Below are 13,492 nucleotides of genomic sequence, written 5' to 3'. Positions count from 1 at the left end.
CTACATCGATTAAATGCTCATTAATTTTCAATTTCAAGACAGTTGAAGTTAAGTTTTTCAGATAGTAAGAAATAATAAATAAAGGTAGGATTATATTTTAAAATGGATGATTCTTTGGTAGGCGAAAGGCCATCCCCTGATAAAGATGAAAATATGGAAGCTACAAATACCCGTTTTGATTAAAATAATAGGTACAGGTCTTCTGATAAAGGTCCGTATTTTGTTTTTGTACAGTCAATCGATCCAATTATTAAACATTTATCACCAGTCCGAGTAGGTCATTATTTATTCATTAATAACTTTTTTAAGAAATATGTTGTCCATATTTAACTCGTCGGTAAAAATTAAGTGAAAGTAATTTTTTGTGCAATTATTTCCAATAAATTTATTGCCTATATTCCGAATTTCTTTAATCACAAAAAAGGAATAATTAGACAGGTTGATACTTTTTGGACGAAAATTATATGATGAATAATATTATTTCAGACTAAAAAATAAACGAGGTAACACGTATGAAAAGAAAGTTTATCGATTCAGGTTATGAAACTATTTGTATTCTTAGGCAAATGGTTATTTTAACATTTGAAGGAAATATTACTTCTCAATATATTACGTTAGATTTGGTAAGGTTTCAAGTTGAATAATACGTATACCCTGTAGTACAGTGTTTAAATTGTTTTAAATTTGATCATACTCTTATACAGTGTAAGTTTACTTTCAGCTTATGCAAAAATGGTGGCAAAGAACACGAAAACAACTCCCGCTGTAGTAACTCACAATATCATCTTCACTGTAAAACAAACGATCATACGACTCTAACGAAACAGTGCCCAGCTTATCAACATTAATATAATATTAAAAACATAATGGCGATTGACAATACTACATTGGAAGAAGCTAAGTATATAGCAAAACAACCCGTCCTTTAATGATAGACTTAACATTAGTATATCCTCATTTAACAGGTTTTACCACCTGAAATCCTCTAAATGACCCACTAGGTACAATCCACATCCCTATCCAAATCACCATAGATTTGAAATATTCTCCAAGTACAATTCATACCTTCACAAAATGATAATAGTCTTCAGCGGACTGGTCTATATTTGAAAATTATTTAGAAAATTACCTTTCAGATATTTATTCTATAGATGTTACATCTTTGGAAATGTTTAATAACTTAATAAAAACAATTAGCTGCAGACTCTGCTATGATTACTCAAAAATCATTTCAACCAAAATCTGGTCTTCCCGTATGGTGGAACGACGAAATATCTCGTCGAAAAAAGGCTTTTCGAGAGTATAAAATTGTCTCAAATCTTGAAAATTATCTAAAATTTAAACAGATCCAAGCCAAATGCAAAGTTGTTCTCACGAAAAACAAACAACATCATAATTAGCCACCTCCCCGATACGGCTAAAAATCGTTTATTAAAAATATTTAATAATTGGTTTTTGAAAGGAAATTACATTGACAAAATGAAAGAAATAATTATATGTCATTTTATTAAATCCAACAAAGACAAAACTCTCTCATCGTCTTATCGACCCATTTCTTTATTGTCTTGTATAACAAAAACTTTCGAAAGAATTATCAAAAATCGTCTTAACTGGACAGTCGAACACTATAATCTTTTGCCAAGCACTCAATATGGATTTCGATCTGGCCTTGGTACACTAAATGCAATAAGCCCGACCTTAGAGGCGCTTACGACTGTGTTAATTTAACAGAGATGCATTCAAAGTTATGCAAACCTAGGTTGTCCACAAATTTATCCGCTAATATAGTTAATATTTTTAGAAACCGAACTTTATATATTAGAGACCATATAATCAGTTACATGGTCCAAGAACAACTCATACAGGATTACCACCGGGGTGTGTATTAAGGCCGATTCTCTTCAACATAATGTCGACAAGTATACACGGCATTTTTGTTGATTCCATAAAATGTGTTCAGTATGCCGATGGTATATGTATTTACTCCATCCGTGATTTATACGACGATTGTGTGAAGGTTCTGGAACACATCGTGAAACTAGTGGATAATTGGACTAAAGACCGTGCACTTACTATATCCCCAGAAAAATCTACCATTATAATATTTACAAGACATATGATACGTCCGCTGATAGCCTAAACCTGTCAGGATATGATATACCAGTTGTCAGTGAGTATAAATACCTTGGTATAATCCTAGACCCCAAATTACTATGGTCCGAACATGTCCGATATGTAAAAAAAAGATGTGATAAAGGCATAAATCTCCTTAAATATGTCACTTGCAGGAAATAGGGTGCTGATCTCAAAGTTGCATTGATGTTTTACAGGACCTACGTGTGATCAATTTTGGATTACAAATGTGTGTACAAATCAACACCATGCCCTCTGTTACTTGCTGAAAGTAATGAAATTAGAAAATCGTAGAAATTTATTAGCAACAAAATATGTATTAAAATTAAGAGCTAGAACAAGCGACTTACTAAGTATGCTCTATGAATTATTCACACAAAATCTAGTAAACAATTATTGGAAAATAAAAAATTCTCCACCATTAGGATGCCTTTCTGGAAACTAATGATTTACCGGTTACACTTTCAACAAATTTTATTATACCATTGATGTTTTACATCATTACATGATTAGAATTTAATACGATCTTCAAATGCTAAGATTCAAGAAATTCCCAAACAGATGGAAAGAGGCTCATGTCATAATGTTACCTCAGCCCGGAAAAAACAGCACATTCCCGCAAAACTACAGGCCAATAAGCTTACTACCTGCAACCAGCAAGATTGTAGAGAGAATAATACTAATCAGACTCCAAGCTTAAACAGACAGATTAGATATAATACACGAAGCCCAATTCAGTTTTAGATCAGAACACTCCAGTGAGCTACAAGTACTCAGATTAACAGAGTACATACCAGCTGGATTTAATGACAAACAATTCACAGGAGCTGTCTTCCTAGATGTAAGCAAAGCTTTCGACAGAGTCTGGCATAAAGGACTGATCTACAAAATGAGACGATACAGTTACAGCGGAGCAATGACAAGACTAATCTCTTCGTACTCAAGCAATCGTAGTTTCAGATTCCGGATAGGACAAGTCCTATCTGAACTCGGAACCCGGAGGCTGGAGTGCCACAGGGAGCGGTACTGTCACCTCTACTGTACACGATATACACAGCAGACATACCTAGAACACCAGGTACACTACTAAGCCTCTATGCCGACGACACAGCGATAGCGGCCAAACACAGAAATGTAGACATAGCGGTAAACAACTTACAAACAGCGCTAGACGACATAGAAGAATGAAGTTTAAAATGGAAAATCGCTATAAACTCCGAAAAGACACAGGCTGTACTTTTTAAAATGAGGCACCAACAACCAGAAGAACTGGTAACTGTGCAAGACAATCCCATCGAGTGGAAAAGTGAAGCAAAATACCTCGGAGTAATCATGGACAAAGGCTTAACGTTTAGCAAAAATGTAGAAGCTACAGTACAAAAAGCCACCATGTCAAGAGCATCAATAAGAGGCCTAACAGGAAGAAAAAGCAAACTTAGATTGAAAACAAAAAAAAGATTAATAAATAGTATAATTCTTCCTATACTAACATATGCATCTCTCGCATGGGGACACATATACAATACATCAAAAAAGAAAATACAAGCGGCACATAACAACAGCCTAAGAGAAGCAGTTAACGTACCGAGATACGTAGCAGAAAGATTCCTCTTTAGAGAACTACAACAAATCAGAGTGATCGACACAATGAAAGAAAAAGCGAGGATAAAGTTCGCGGAGATAGAGAACCACCCCAGCCACATATTGCGAGAGATATTGAGGTACGACGCTTTCCACAGATGGAAGCACAAAAGACCCAAACAACAAATAGTGGAATAAAATCATACTAGAGAGAAAATCAACAATCACACCAGAGAGAAAACAAAACACCAGAGAGAAAACACTTCAAAAAACAACAACACACAATGAAGATAGTTCGTAGCTCATAACCCTCGTGGACAATCGCAACGTACAACGTGGACCCAGTAAATTTGATGTAGATAATTTATTATATTAATATGCACTAATTCTGATTTTATGTTTCAGGCATCCTACAAAAAAAATCCAAAAAAACAAAAAACGGCTTCGACCACCAAAAAAATCAAAAAACTACTAACAAAAACCGGCGCAAGCCACAAAAAAAAATATTAACAAAAACCACTAAAAACTAGGGCATGTAGGGCCCAACCTCTTGAGCACCAAGTCGCCGAACTGAGCCTAGCTCAGAGCGGAGACTTGAGGGCCAAGTAAGCAATTTTAGTTCGCGGATAAGCCACATTAAGATAACAGGAATATAGCGACAATGCGCTGTCCTGAGTTTTAAATTCGGTTAGGAAATCATGTTGGGGTTCTATTACCCAGGATCTCCACATGAAGAGCACTTGGCTGATAGTTGTGCCTCTATCGCGCATCAGAGTACTATAGGGGGGAAAGGGATGGTCTGGAGCATTGGAGCGCGATGGAGTGACTCCTGTTTTTACTCGAGTTAATACACCTCGCTCCAATGAATTGTTACACCCGAACGTAATTCTTAGGGGTGAACATTTCTCACAGGCTGGGTTTAATTAAATTGCTTGCTTGCTTGCTCAAAAAATTAAATATTATATTTCCGAAATATTTAGATTCACATCAAATAAATCACAAGTATTGATGCCGAGGAATTAGTGGAAACCTGAGAAGTGCGCTTATCTTATCTAGAAACTTTAATTTATCAAACTGTACTACTGTGTATGTCTTCTCACTAATAACCCTTGGTGGTTGATGTGGGTTCTCTATGTTTAAATAAAAAAAAATAATAACAAGTTGTTAAACTCCATATTGAGTAAATATACTAATAAAACTATAATTTACACAGATGGCTCTAAACAGAACAATGGGAAAGTGGGGTCTGCAGTGTACATTCCTTCCAAAAACAAATCACTTAAAATAAAGCTTCCTCCACATTGCTCTATTTACACAGCAGAAGCGGTAGCTATTGAGGAAGCTCTGGATTGGTTGAAGCACAAAAATTTGCAAGATGCTGTAATCATCTCATACTCTAAGTCCACTCTTAGTGGACTTAATAATACTGAGGTAAACCATAAAACATGTGAGCTGATATGTGAGATTAAACAAAAAATGAGAAACAAAGATGTAACATTTATTTGGGCAAAAAGTCACTCCAGGATAAAAGGTAATGAAATAGTAGACGAGCTCGCTAATGATTCTACTCATTCAGGTATACAAGAATATATTTACGCAGTATCAGATCTAATCAATTTTTATAATAAAAAAATAAATTTTAACTGGCAAGACAGATGGAAAATACTGGCGAATACTTCAAATAATCATTATTATAAGATTCATCCTACGTTACCATCCCCAACAGAATTACCACACATATTCCACTATAATATATCTAAACGATCAGCAGCAACTAGCACAAGATTAAAAACTGGTCACGGTGCTGTTTCTGCTCACCTGGCTAGATTAAACAATATAGAATCAGGAAAGTGATTATGTGATAATATTTCCCAGTGTGATGTTAATTACACCCTGTTTGGATGTTTTAAAACTAAAGCACTCTCATCTACATTTTATGAAAACCTGCTTAAAAGTAATGTGCAACTTCCAGTAAACATAACCCACCTACTGTCACTGAATCAGAAATCAATATACGAACTCATATGTAATCACTGATATGCATCCGGATATATAATATAAACTTGGTACAATCCAGTTTTAATTCATAAACATAACATAAATCATTTAAAAATCTGTGGCAAAAGGAGTAGTTTCCTTGCCAAAAACTATTTTCAACATTCTGATGTAAATTTTCTACTAAAACCTTTTCAACGTTTCCAAAACATTTCCCCCACTACTCTCTGGCCTCAGATACACTGGAATAATGCTTACTTTTGCATTACCTACTTTTATATCCATAATCATTTGACCATCCTCTTCCCTCAACTTATGTTGTATCTTATGATTAACACCACATAACCACCCTCCACTCGCTCTATCAAAATTGAAAAATATCACAGCTGCCTGTATATATAACTTATATCTACTATTAAAAACTATCCATTATTAACTTACATCTTATCTCTTACTAGGTACTGGCATAAGAATAAAAATTGTGTTTTATAAACCATAAAAATAAATACATAATTTATATACTACCTTTGTAGACATAGGTATTTTGTCGTCCTCCATCTTTCCTCCTATAATTTTAGAAACCATGCTCTAAGTACAAAATTTAGCATTAGGTTTAAGAATATAACTTAACATACAATGAAAACAACGAAATAAAATTAAAAAAAAAAATAAAAAAATTGTTTGAAAAAAGTATTAGATCATAAGTGACGCTAAATCATCAAAAAAGAAGGACCATATAATTGAATCATGTTTTTTTTAAGAGTAATATTCAAGACTAACGTAAAAAGAAAAAATGTTTTTTTATTTTCATGTACCATATAACTAGATTTACAAAATAGTTTTAAATGGATGAATATTTGGTAATTAGTATAAGTGAAGGCTGCTTGAATAGATTGTAATTGGTTTTGAATAAGCGTATCTCAGATACATTTGTTGGTAGCAATGCATTGCTACAGGTATATGGAGGTCTAAGGAAGATATTTGAACCTATTAACGAAAACGGAGTATGGAGTTCGAGGTACAACCATGAACTCTACAAACTGTTCAAAGAAGCATCGATCTAAAAATTCGTTAAACTACGAAGAGTTCTATGGGCTCATCATGCAGTAAGAATCAAGACCAAAAGATTGTCGAAACAAGCCCTAGATAGTACAATGCGAAAAGCAACATCAAAAAGAAGACCAAGGAAAAGGTGGGAGGATGAAATGGCAGCGGACAAGAACTAAAACTATGCTAGAAAATTTGTTTCATTTATAATTATAATGTTATATGACAAACTTAAAATAAATAAATTGTGACCATATTATTTATTTATTTTAAAAAAATCTATTATGTTTTTTAAAAGTAATAAATTAAAAAAATTAAATAAAAAGTAAAATTGAATCCTAACTTCTATTTTTTGTAGAATAAAATTATAAATAAATCAGCAAATAAATAGTTTGATTGATATAAGGTTGTAAGCTGGAATAAATGAATTTTGAAAAATAAAGGCAGATATCGAGCACAGTTTTATTAATTAAATCTTGCCCAAGTATTTTCGCTCCCTAGAGCATCTTCAGGGGCATCTGAAATAAGCCAAAAAACGTTTTTTGAAATGAAGAAATTGATTAACCTCGATAAAAACTCGAAGTTAATGGATGATTTTTTTTTGTGGTTAACGTTTTAGACCTACTTCGTCAATTTTGGGCCATTCAACAATTGCAGAATGTCATACACTTAAAATTAAACATAAAGTTGAACATAACACTACACTAAATAAGGACAAACAGTTTAAAATAATTTAAAAGTCGAATCTGAGAAAGAATGGCTCCCGGTATTAACGGAAATTTTAAGGTGACATGTGACATATGAATGGGCAGTCACAATCATGTAGGTGTGATCTGCACATTTCAAAACTCTATATAACTAATCATTGACCAAAGGTCCAACTGACACTACTCTAGGAAATCAACTGATGAAATATGACATAGAATATTTTAACTTAGAATATTGCATAATTCAGATCTCACACTTAAACTTGTCTATTGACAGGTGGATGGTTGACTACAATAAAAGGGTCTACCAGACACTATCAATACTGTAGAAAAGAAGAAATCTGACTATGAAATTAAAGTACTAAAAATTGAAAAACCACAATTGAAAGCAATGTATAAATGGGGTATAATTCAAGTAGTTCAGTTAAACCCCCAGTCAATGGGAGAACTATAAAATTAATACGTAAAAGCGTTACTCAAGATCATTTGACCAACAGTGGGAGATGTTGAAATATACAACCGTGGAGATGGTATATCTAAATTACGCAAAGGTACGGAGAGTGTAATTAACGCAAACTATAGATCAATGGAACCTGAGCAAGCTAGTTTTGTAAATTATTGAAGAATAAAATAGTAATGTTGAACAAAGTATGAAATTAATAAATTCTTAATGGATATACTAAGTGCAGGAACTCTAAACAGCCGAGCTGGGTTCACTACGAGGTGAAGCTGCAATAAAATTTTTAAAAATGGGTTTAAATTTAATACAATTTAAATTAATTTCGGTATTAAGACAGTGAGAGTTTCCATTTGTTTCCTTTGTGATCTCCAAATCTTCCAATAAATCCAACTCCAAATAGTTTTTCTTTCTACTAATTTCATATAAAATAGACGAACCAGTATTGATGTTAAAATTGTGTTTACTAGATAATAAGTGCTGACCAAAACTTGAAGAGTTTGGTCTTTTCAAATATTCTGAAATTCTAGTAGATAACTTTCTAACGGTTCTAGCTACATAAGAGGCATCACAATCATCACACTTTAATTTATAAATACCACTTTTGCCAACTGTGTTCATCCTATGTTTGGTGTTGATTAAAAAGGTACCTAAAGTGTTGTGTGACTTAAAGGAAATTTTGATGTTTTCAATTTTAGAAGTAAAATGTTTAGATATGCTATTGGAAATGTTGCTAATGTAAGTAAAAGAGAAATATCTGATGTTTTTTGAAGCATTAGGTTAAAGAAAACATTGTGATAAATATGCAAGCTTTTCTGCAAAATTTTGAGTTTAGCTCTATTTAGAAGCTTATAAATAAGGATGGGATCATAACCATTATTGAAAGCAATTTACTTGAGAGTATTAAGTTCTAAATTAAAGTTATCATTAGAAAGTTGAAATTTGAGTAACCTATAAATATAACTATTGACAGCAGCCATTTTATGTTGGGTTGGATGATTAGATGTTTCATGTATGACATGATCTGTTTGGGTAGGTTTTACACTCTCCCTACCTTTGCGTAATTTAGATATACCATCTCCACAGTTGTATATTTCAACATCTCCCACTGATGCTTTTCTCATCTCTAAAAGAAATCAAACAGATCGTTGGAATACCTCCTTGCAAACTTTTTGCAACCACTCAATAACACAATACGTGCATATACAACCACACATCCCTAATTCCAGATGGTTTAAGAATTTCAATACCGCTCGTAAATATACAACTTTAATAAGATTGAGATTTGGCCACGCATGTTATCCTGTTCATCTTGCTCAAATCAAAATATACAATTCAGACTTATGCGAAACTTGTCAAGAACAAGGAGATCTTAACCACATCTTTTTTAAGTGTTCCAAATATCTTCAGCATTCAGGAACTCTTTTAAACAACTTGCAAACTCTGCAATTATTTCCTCCATATCAAATAAATAATCTGTTGGCTACTAATAATAAAAAAGTTTATTGATTGATTAAATTATAAGATTGTTTGATTAAATTTATACATGGTGCAAATGTGTCTCTGTAGTTAATCTCAGCTAAGCTCGTTAACCTTTGTTTTAACCCAATTGTTATTTATCTTTCTTTCCGATACCTATTGCTAGTAATGTCTTAAACAAATGTCCTGATGGGTCCCTGGACGAGAAGTGAGTATCCCTGTTGTTCCTTATATTTGTTTTTTTTTTTTGCTATAATTTTCTCTTTTTGTTTGATTCAGTTATAGGGATTTTATGAGGTTTTTTGACTCGAATAGATACACTTTTTGCACTAGCAACTAATAGTATAGATTATACACTTATGTATGTATACACTGTGTATGTACACTTATGTATGCACTTATGTGTATATGCATACACTTTTTTTTACTATTAATTATATCAAAATATTGATATTAGTAATTTTTCTTTTATTATATCTCAATACGTAATTGGCCAAATAGCAAAGTGCTAAAGCCACAAAAAAAGCATCTCCCACTGTTGGTCAGTTGGACTTGAGTACCGCTTTTACGCATTAATTGTATAGTTCTCCCATTGACTGGGGTTTTAACTGAACTACTTGAATTATACCCCATTTATACATTGCTTTCAATTATAGTTTTTTAATTTTTAGTATTTTAATTTCATAGTCAGATTTCTTCTTTTCTACAGTATTGATAGTGTCTGGTAGACCCTTTTATTGTATTGTCTAAAGCTATTTTCTTGTGGCATTTTAAAGTAATTACTATTTAAATGGGAATAAACCACATGGCTTCAATGGCTGTTATGTTCAACTTCATGTTTAATTTTAAGTGTATGCCATTCTGCAATTGTTGGATAGTCCAAAATTGACGAAGTAAGTCTAAAACGTTAATCACAAAAAAAAATTTTTATCATCCATTAACTTCGAGTTTTTATAAAGGTTAATCAATTTTTTCATTTAAAAAAATGTTTTTTGGCTTATTTCAGATGCCCCTGAAGAAGCTCTTAACTGCCTTTATTTTTCAAAGTTAATAAATAGTTTGTTTATTTGGATTTTAACCATTTTAAATTTCCTAGTAAATTTATTATACATGACGTTAGGATTTAAAAAAAAAAAACATAATTTAATTCTGGTTTATTCTTAATAGAACTGACTTAAAGTAAAAAATCGATTTCTTTTGAATCGTCAAATTTGATTTTTAATATATTGAAAATGTTTCTCTGTACGTATGTTTCTAATCTATTTAAAAAAAAGTCCATAAAACTTCTAAATATCAATTTACAACAAAACTATTTTCAATGTATTAGCAGTACATACAAAAGTGGGAAACCATCTGGACCAAAAATTTATTGAAGAATTCTAACGTAACAAATGACGAGAAACCAAAATATTGGAGAAAACCGCAGAAAGTCAAATGGTGGATATTTAAAGGTGAGATAGAAAGAACATTTGATAAAAGAAAAACTTTTCGATTTCCACTTCGGAAATTGATTCCACTTCAAAACAATATTGGGATTATAAAGATTTTTAGGACTACGCACTAATAAATTAATAAAGGTTCTTAAAAAAATTTATCAACCTAGAACAACAAAAACCAAGTGCGTTAGCTTAAAAAATAGTAAATATAAATGTTATATATTAAATTAGATAAGATTATTAAAAATAGCTTCCAAAACGTAAAAAAATAAAACAAAATAATAAATATACTCGAAATTTTAGAAACTGGTTAACATAAAACAACACAAGTGCGCTTAAATCATCAATGGAGCTAGGAAATCTAATTAAATTTGTTTACCTACACCAATAGATTTGAGAAACAGAAAATGAGAGACAATGGGAATTGAAGATCTATTATACTTTCCATTATTATTATTCTTCTTGCATTATTATTATTCACTATTGTTCTTAGAGTTTTCATTTTGGCAACCCTTAGCATCTCTTTCGTTTTGTTGGTATCTTCGCGCACTTCTATGCTATATGTCATGATCGGTCGTATGCAAATATTGTAGATTCTAATTTTACTATCTGTGTGTATATACGGATTTTACCAGACTATCTCCGTCAGACATCCCGGCAATGCGGATGCTTTGTTGATCTGACTCCTTAGGTCCTTTACTGGGTCGTTTGTGCTTGATATATCTATGCCCAGATATCTGAATTGCATCACCATTTCTATGGGGTTGTTCTTAACCACTAACTTATATCTGAGCGGATCTTTTGCTATTGTCGTACATTTAGTTTTGTTGGTAGAAATGGTCATATTTAGTTGGCGGCTTATTTGAAAGAACTGAAAGAGCTGTCTTCTGATTCGGCAATAATTGCTGCATCATCTGAGTAACACACCATACCAATTCTTTTGTTGTCCATTCTGTATCCGAGATTGAGAGATATTACTTTGTTTATAATTTTACACATGAGTAGGTTAAACAAAAAGGGGCTTAAACTGTCGCCTTGTCTAATTCCTCCCAGTGTTGGAATATTTTCAGTGAATTGGTCTCCTGCTCTAACTTTGGTTACATTGTTGTTATTTAGGTTATGGACTATCTTTGCTATGTTTTATTTTCTATTAATATATTTAGAATGTCTACCAGGCAAACCCTGTCAAACGCCTTCGTCAAATCAATGAAGCAAATATACGCTGGCATCATGGTACAATGAACACAAGGTATGATAAATAATGTTCCAAAATCAGTTCGCGTCGCGCATGACGTAGTCAAGACCGCTTCTTCACGCAACATTTGAATGTAGTTGTATAGGAAAGACTTTTAATTTTAAGTGTTTTTATATAATTTGGCTAAATTTTGAAGTTAATTTAAATTTATTGATTTTTGGTACAGTTATTTTGTTAACATAGATATCCTTCATAAAATAAGTTTTAATTACCTTTTATTACACGTAGGTACAGGTTAATTAATTAAACTCCAGAGTTTAATATTTCAGATGTTTAAAAAGATACAAAAAAGTGATAATGAATGTACACAAAATTTGTATGTATATACTGAACTAAATACAAAATCAAAATAAATAATGAGAAAGTCAACTTTATTTAGATCGGATGAGCTAGCTGGCCATCGAATGTGAGTATAGTAATGAGGTCACACAATATTGTACAATATTTTAAATGACATCTTTTGTAATTTTCACACATAAAATTATCTTGGTATTATTTAATAATAATAACATTCTATATTTTAACGATATAACATGATTTAGCAAAGAAAAATATGTTATTTTGTTTCTTACTTAACAAATCGATATGAAAGAACCGTTTAAGGTTGCTCTCTAAAAAAAACAACAATTTTACAGTAACATGTTAAAAAGCTTTAAACTTATATATTCATATGAATTCTGGGTCTTCGTTAACCTACAAAATAAAAGATGGATATATTGGAGTTTTTTCTAGTTGCATAATTATGCACATCACTCAGTTTATTCAAATGTTTTTAAAAGCACCTATTTTTAACACATACCAAACATTCAAAAATAGCGATGGTTCATGAAGAATAATAATGAATTAATGCAGAGCTGGATGAATTACTGCAGTGCGCAGATATCATTAGATTTGTAAAGTCACAAAGACTAAACTGGCTTGGCCACTTCAAAAAAATGCCAGATAATCGAGCTGTACAAGTAATCCAGAGATTAAAACCCAGCATATATCTTAATTATTTTTCTATTATAATATAGATGACTCGGCCAGTATTGAGTTACTTTAAAATATATTTATTATCTCATAACTTGCAATTTGGCAGTCGTCACCATTAATAACCGATATTATTGTCGAACTTTTGTTTTTATACAAGCCTTCTGTCCTGCCGGTGTAAAATCGTCCGAAGTCGATATTTATTGTGATTTGCGTTTGAACTAATTTGTGCCTTATTTTCATGTTATATATTGTTTGGTCAGTAAATTTTGCATATAATAATCGGTGGGTTATGTAGCATTTGAAATGTATTTAAATCCCCTCGTATATGTATTAAATTGAAATCCCCTTATATATGCATTATAATAACGAAGAATTTTTTCAATGTTTCTTAGTCCGTATCTTTCAATTTAAGACCCAAATAATATTT

The 13,492-nt window shown here is 32.0% G+C and overlaps 1 protein-coding gene across 1 annotated transcript in view; it reads right to left on the bottom strand.

The window, feature by feature from the left end:
* The window catches only part of LOC140443466 (uncharacterized), a 132,727-nt gene that overhangs the window by 42,680 nt on the left and 76,555 nt on the right, over positions 1-13,492 (bottom strand). The window contains exon 8 of the mRNA XM_072534751.1: positions 6,235-6,297. Coding sequence (XP_072390852.1) covers positions 6,235-6,297 — 63 coding nt within the window. The remainder of the gene's footprint in view (positions 1-6,234; positions 6,298-13,492) is intronic.

The sequence above is a fragment of the Diabrotica undecimpunctata genome, chromosome 6 (assembly GCF_040954645.1).
Source record: "Diabrotica undecimpunctata isolate CICGRU chromosome 6, icDiaUnde3, whole genome shotgun sequence".
NCBI lineage: Eukaryota > Metazoa > Arthropoda > Insecta > Coleoptera > Chrysomelidae > Diabrotica > Diabrotica undecimpunctata.
This window is presented reverse-complemented; position numbering and strand designations above follow the sequence as displayed.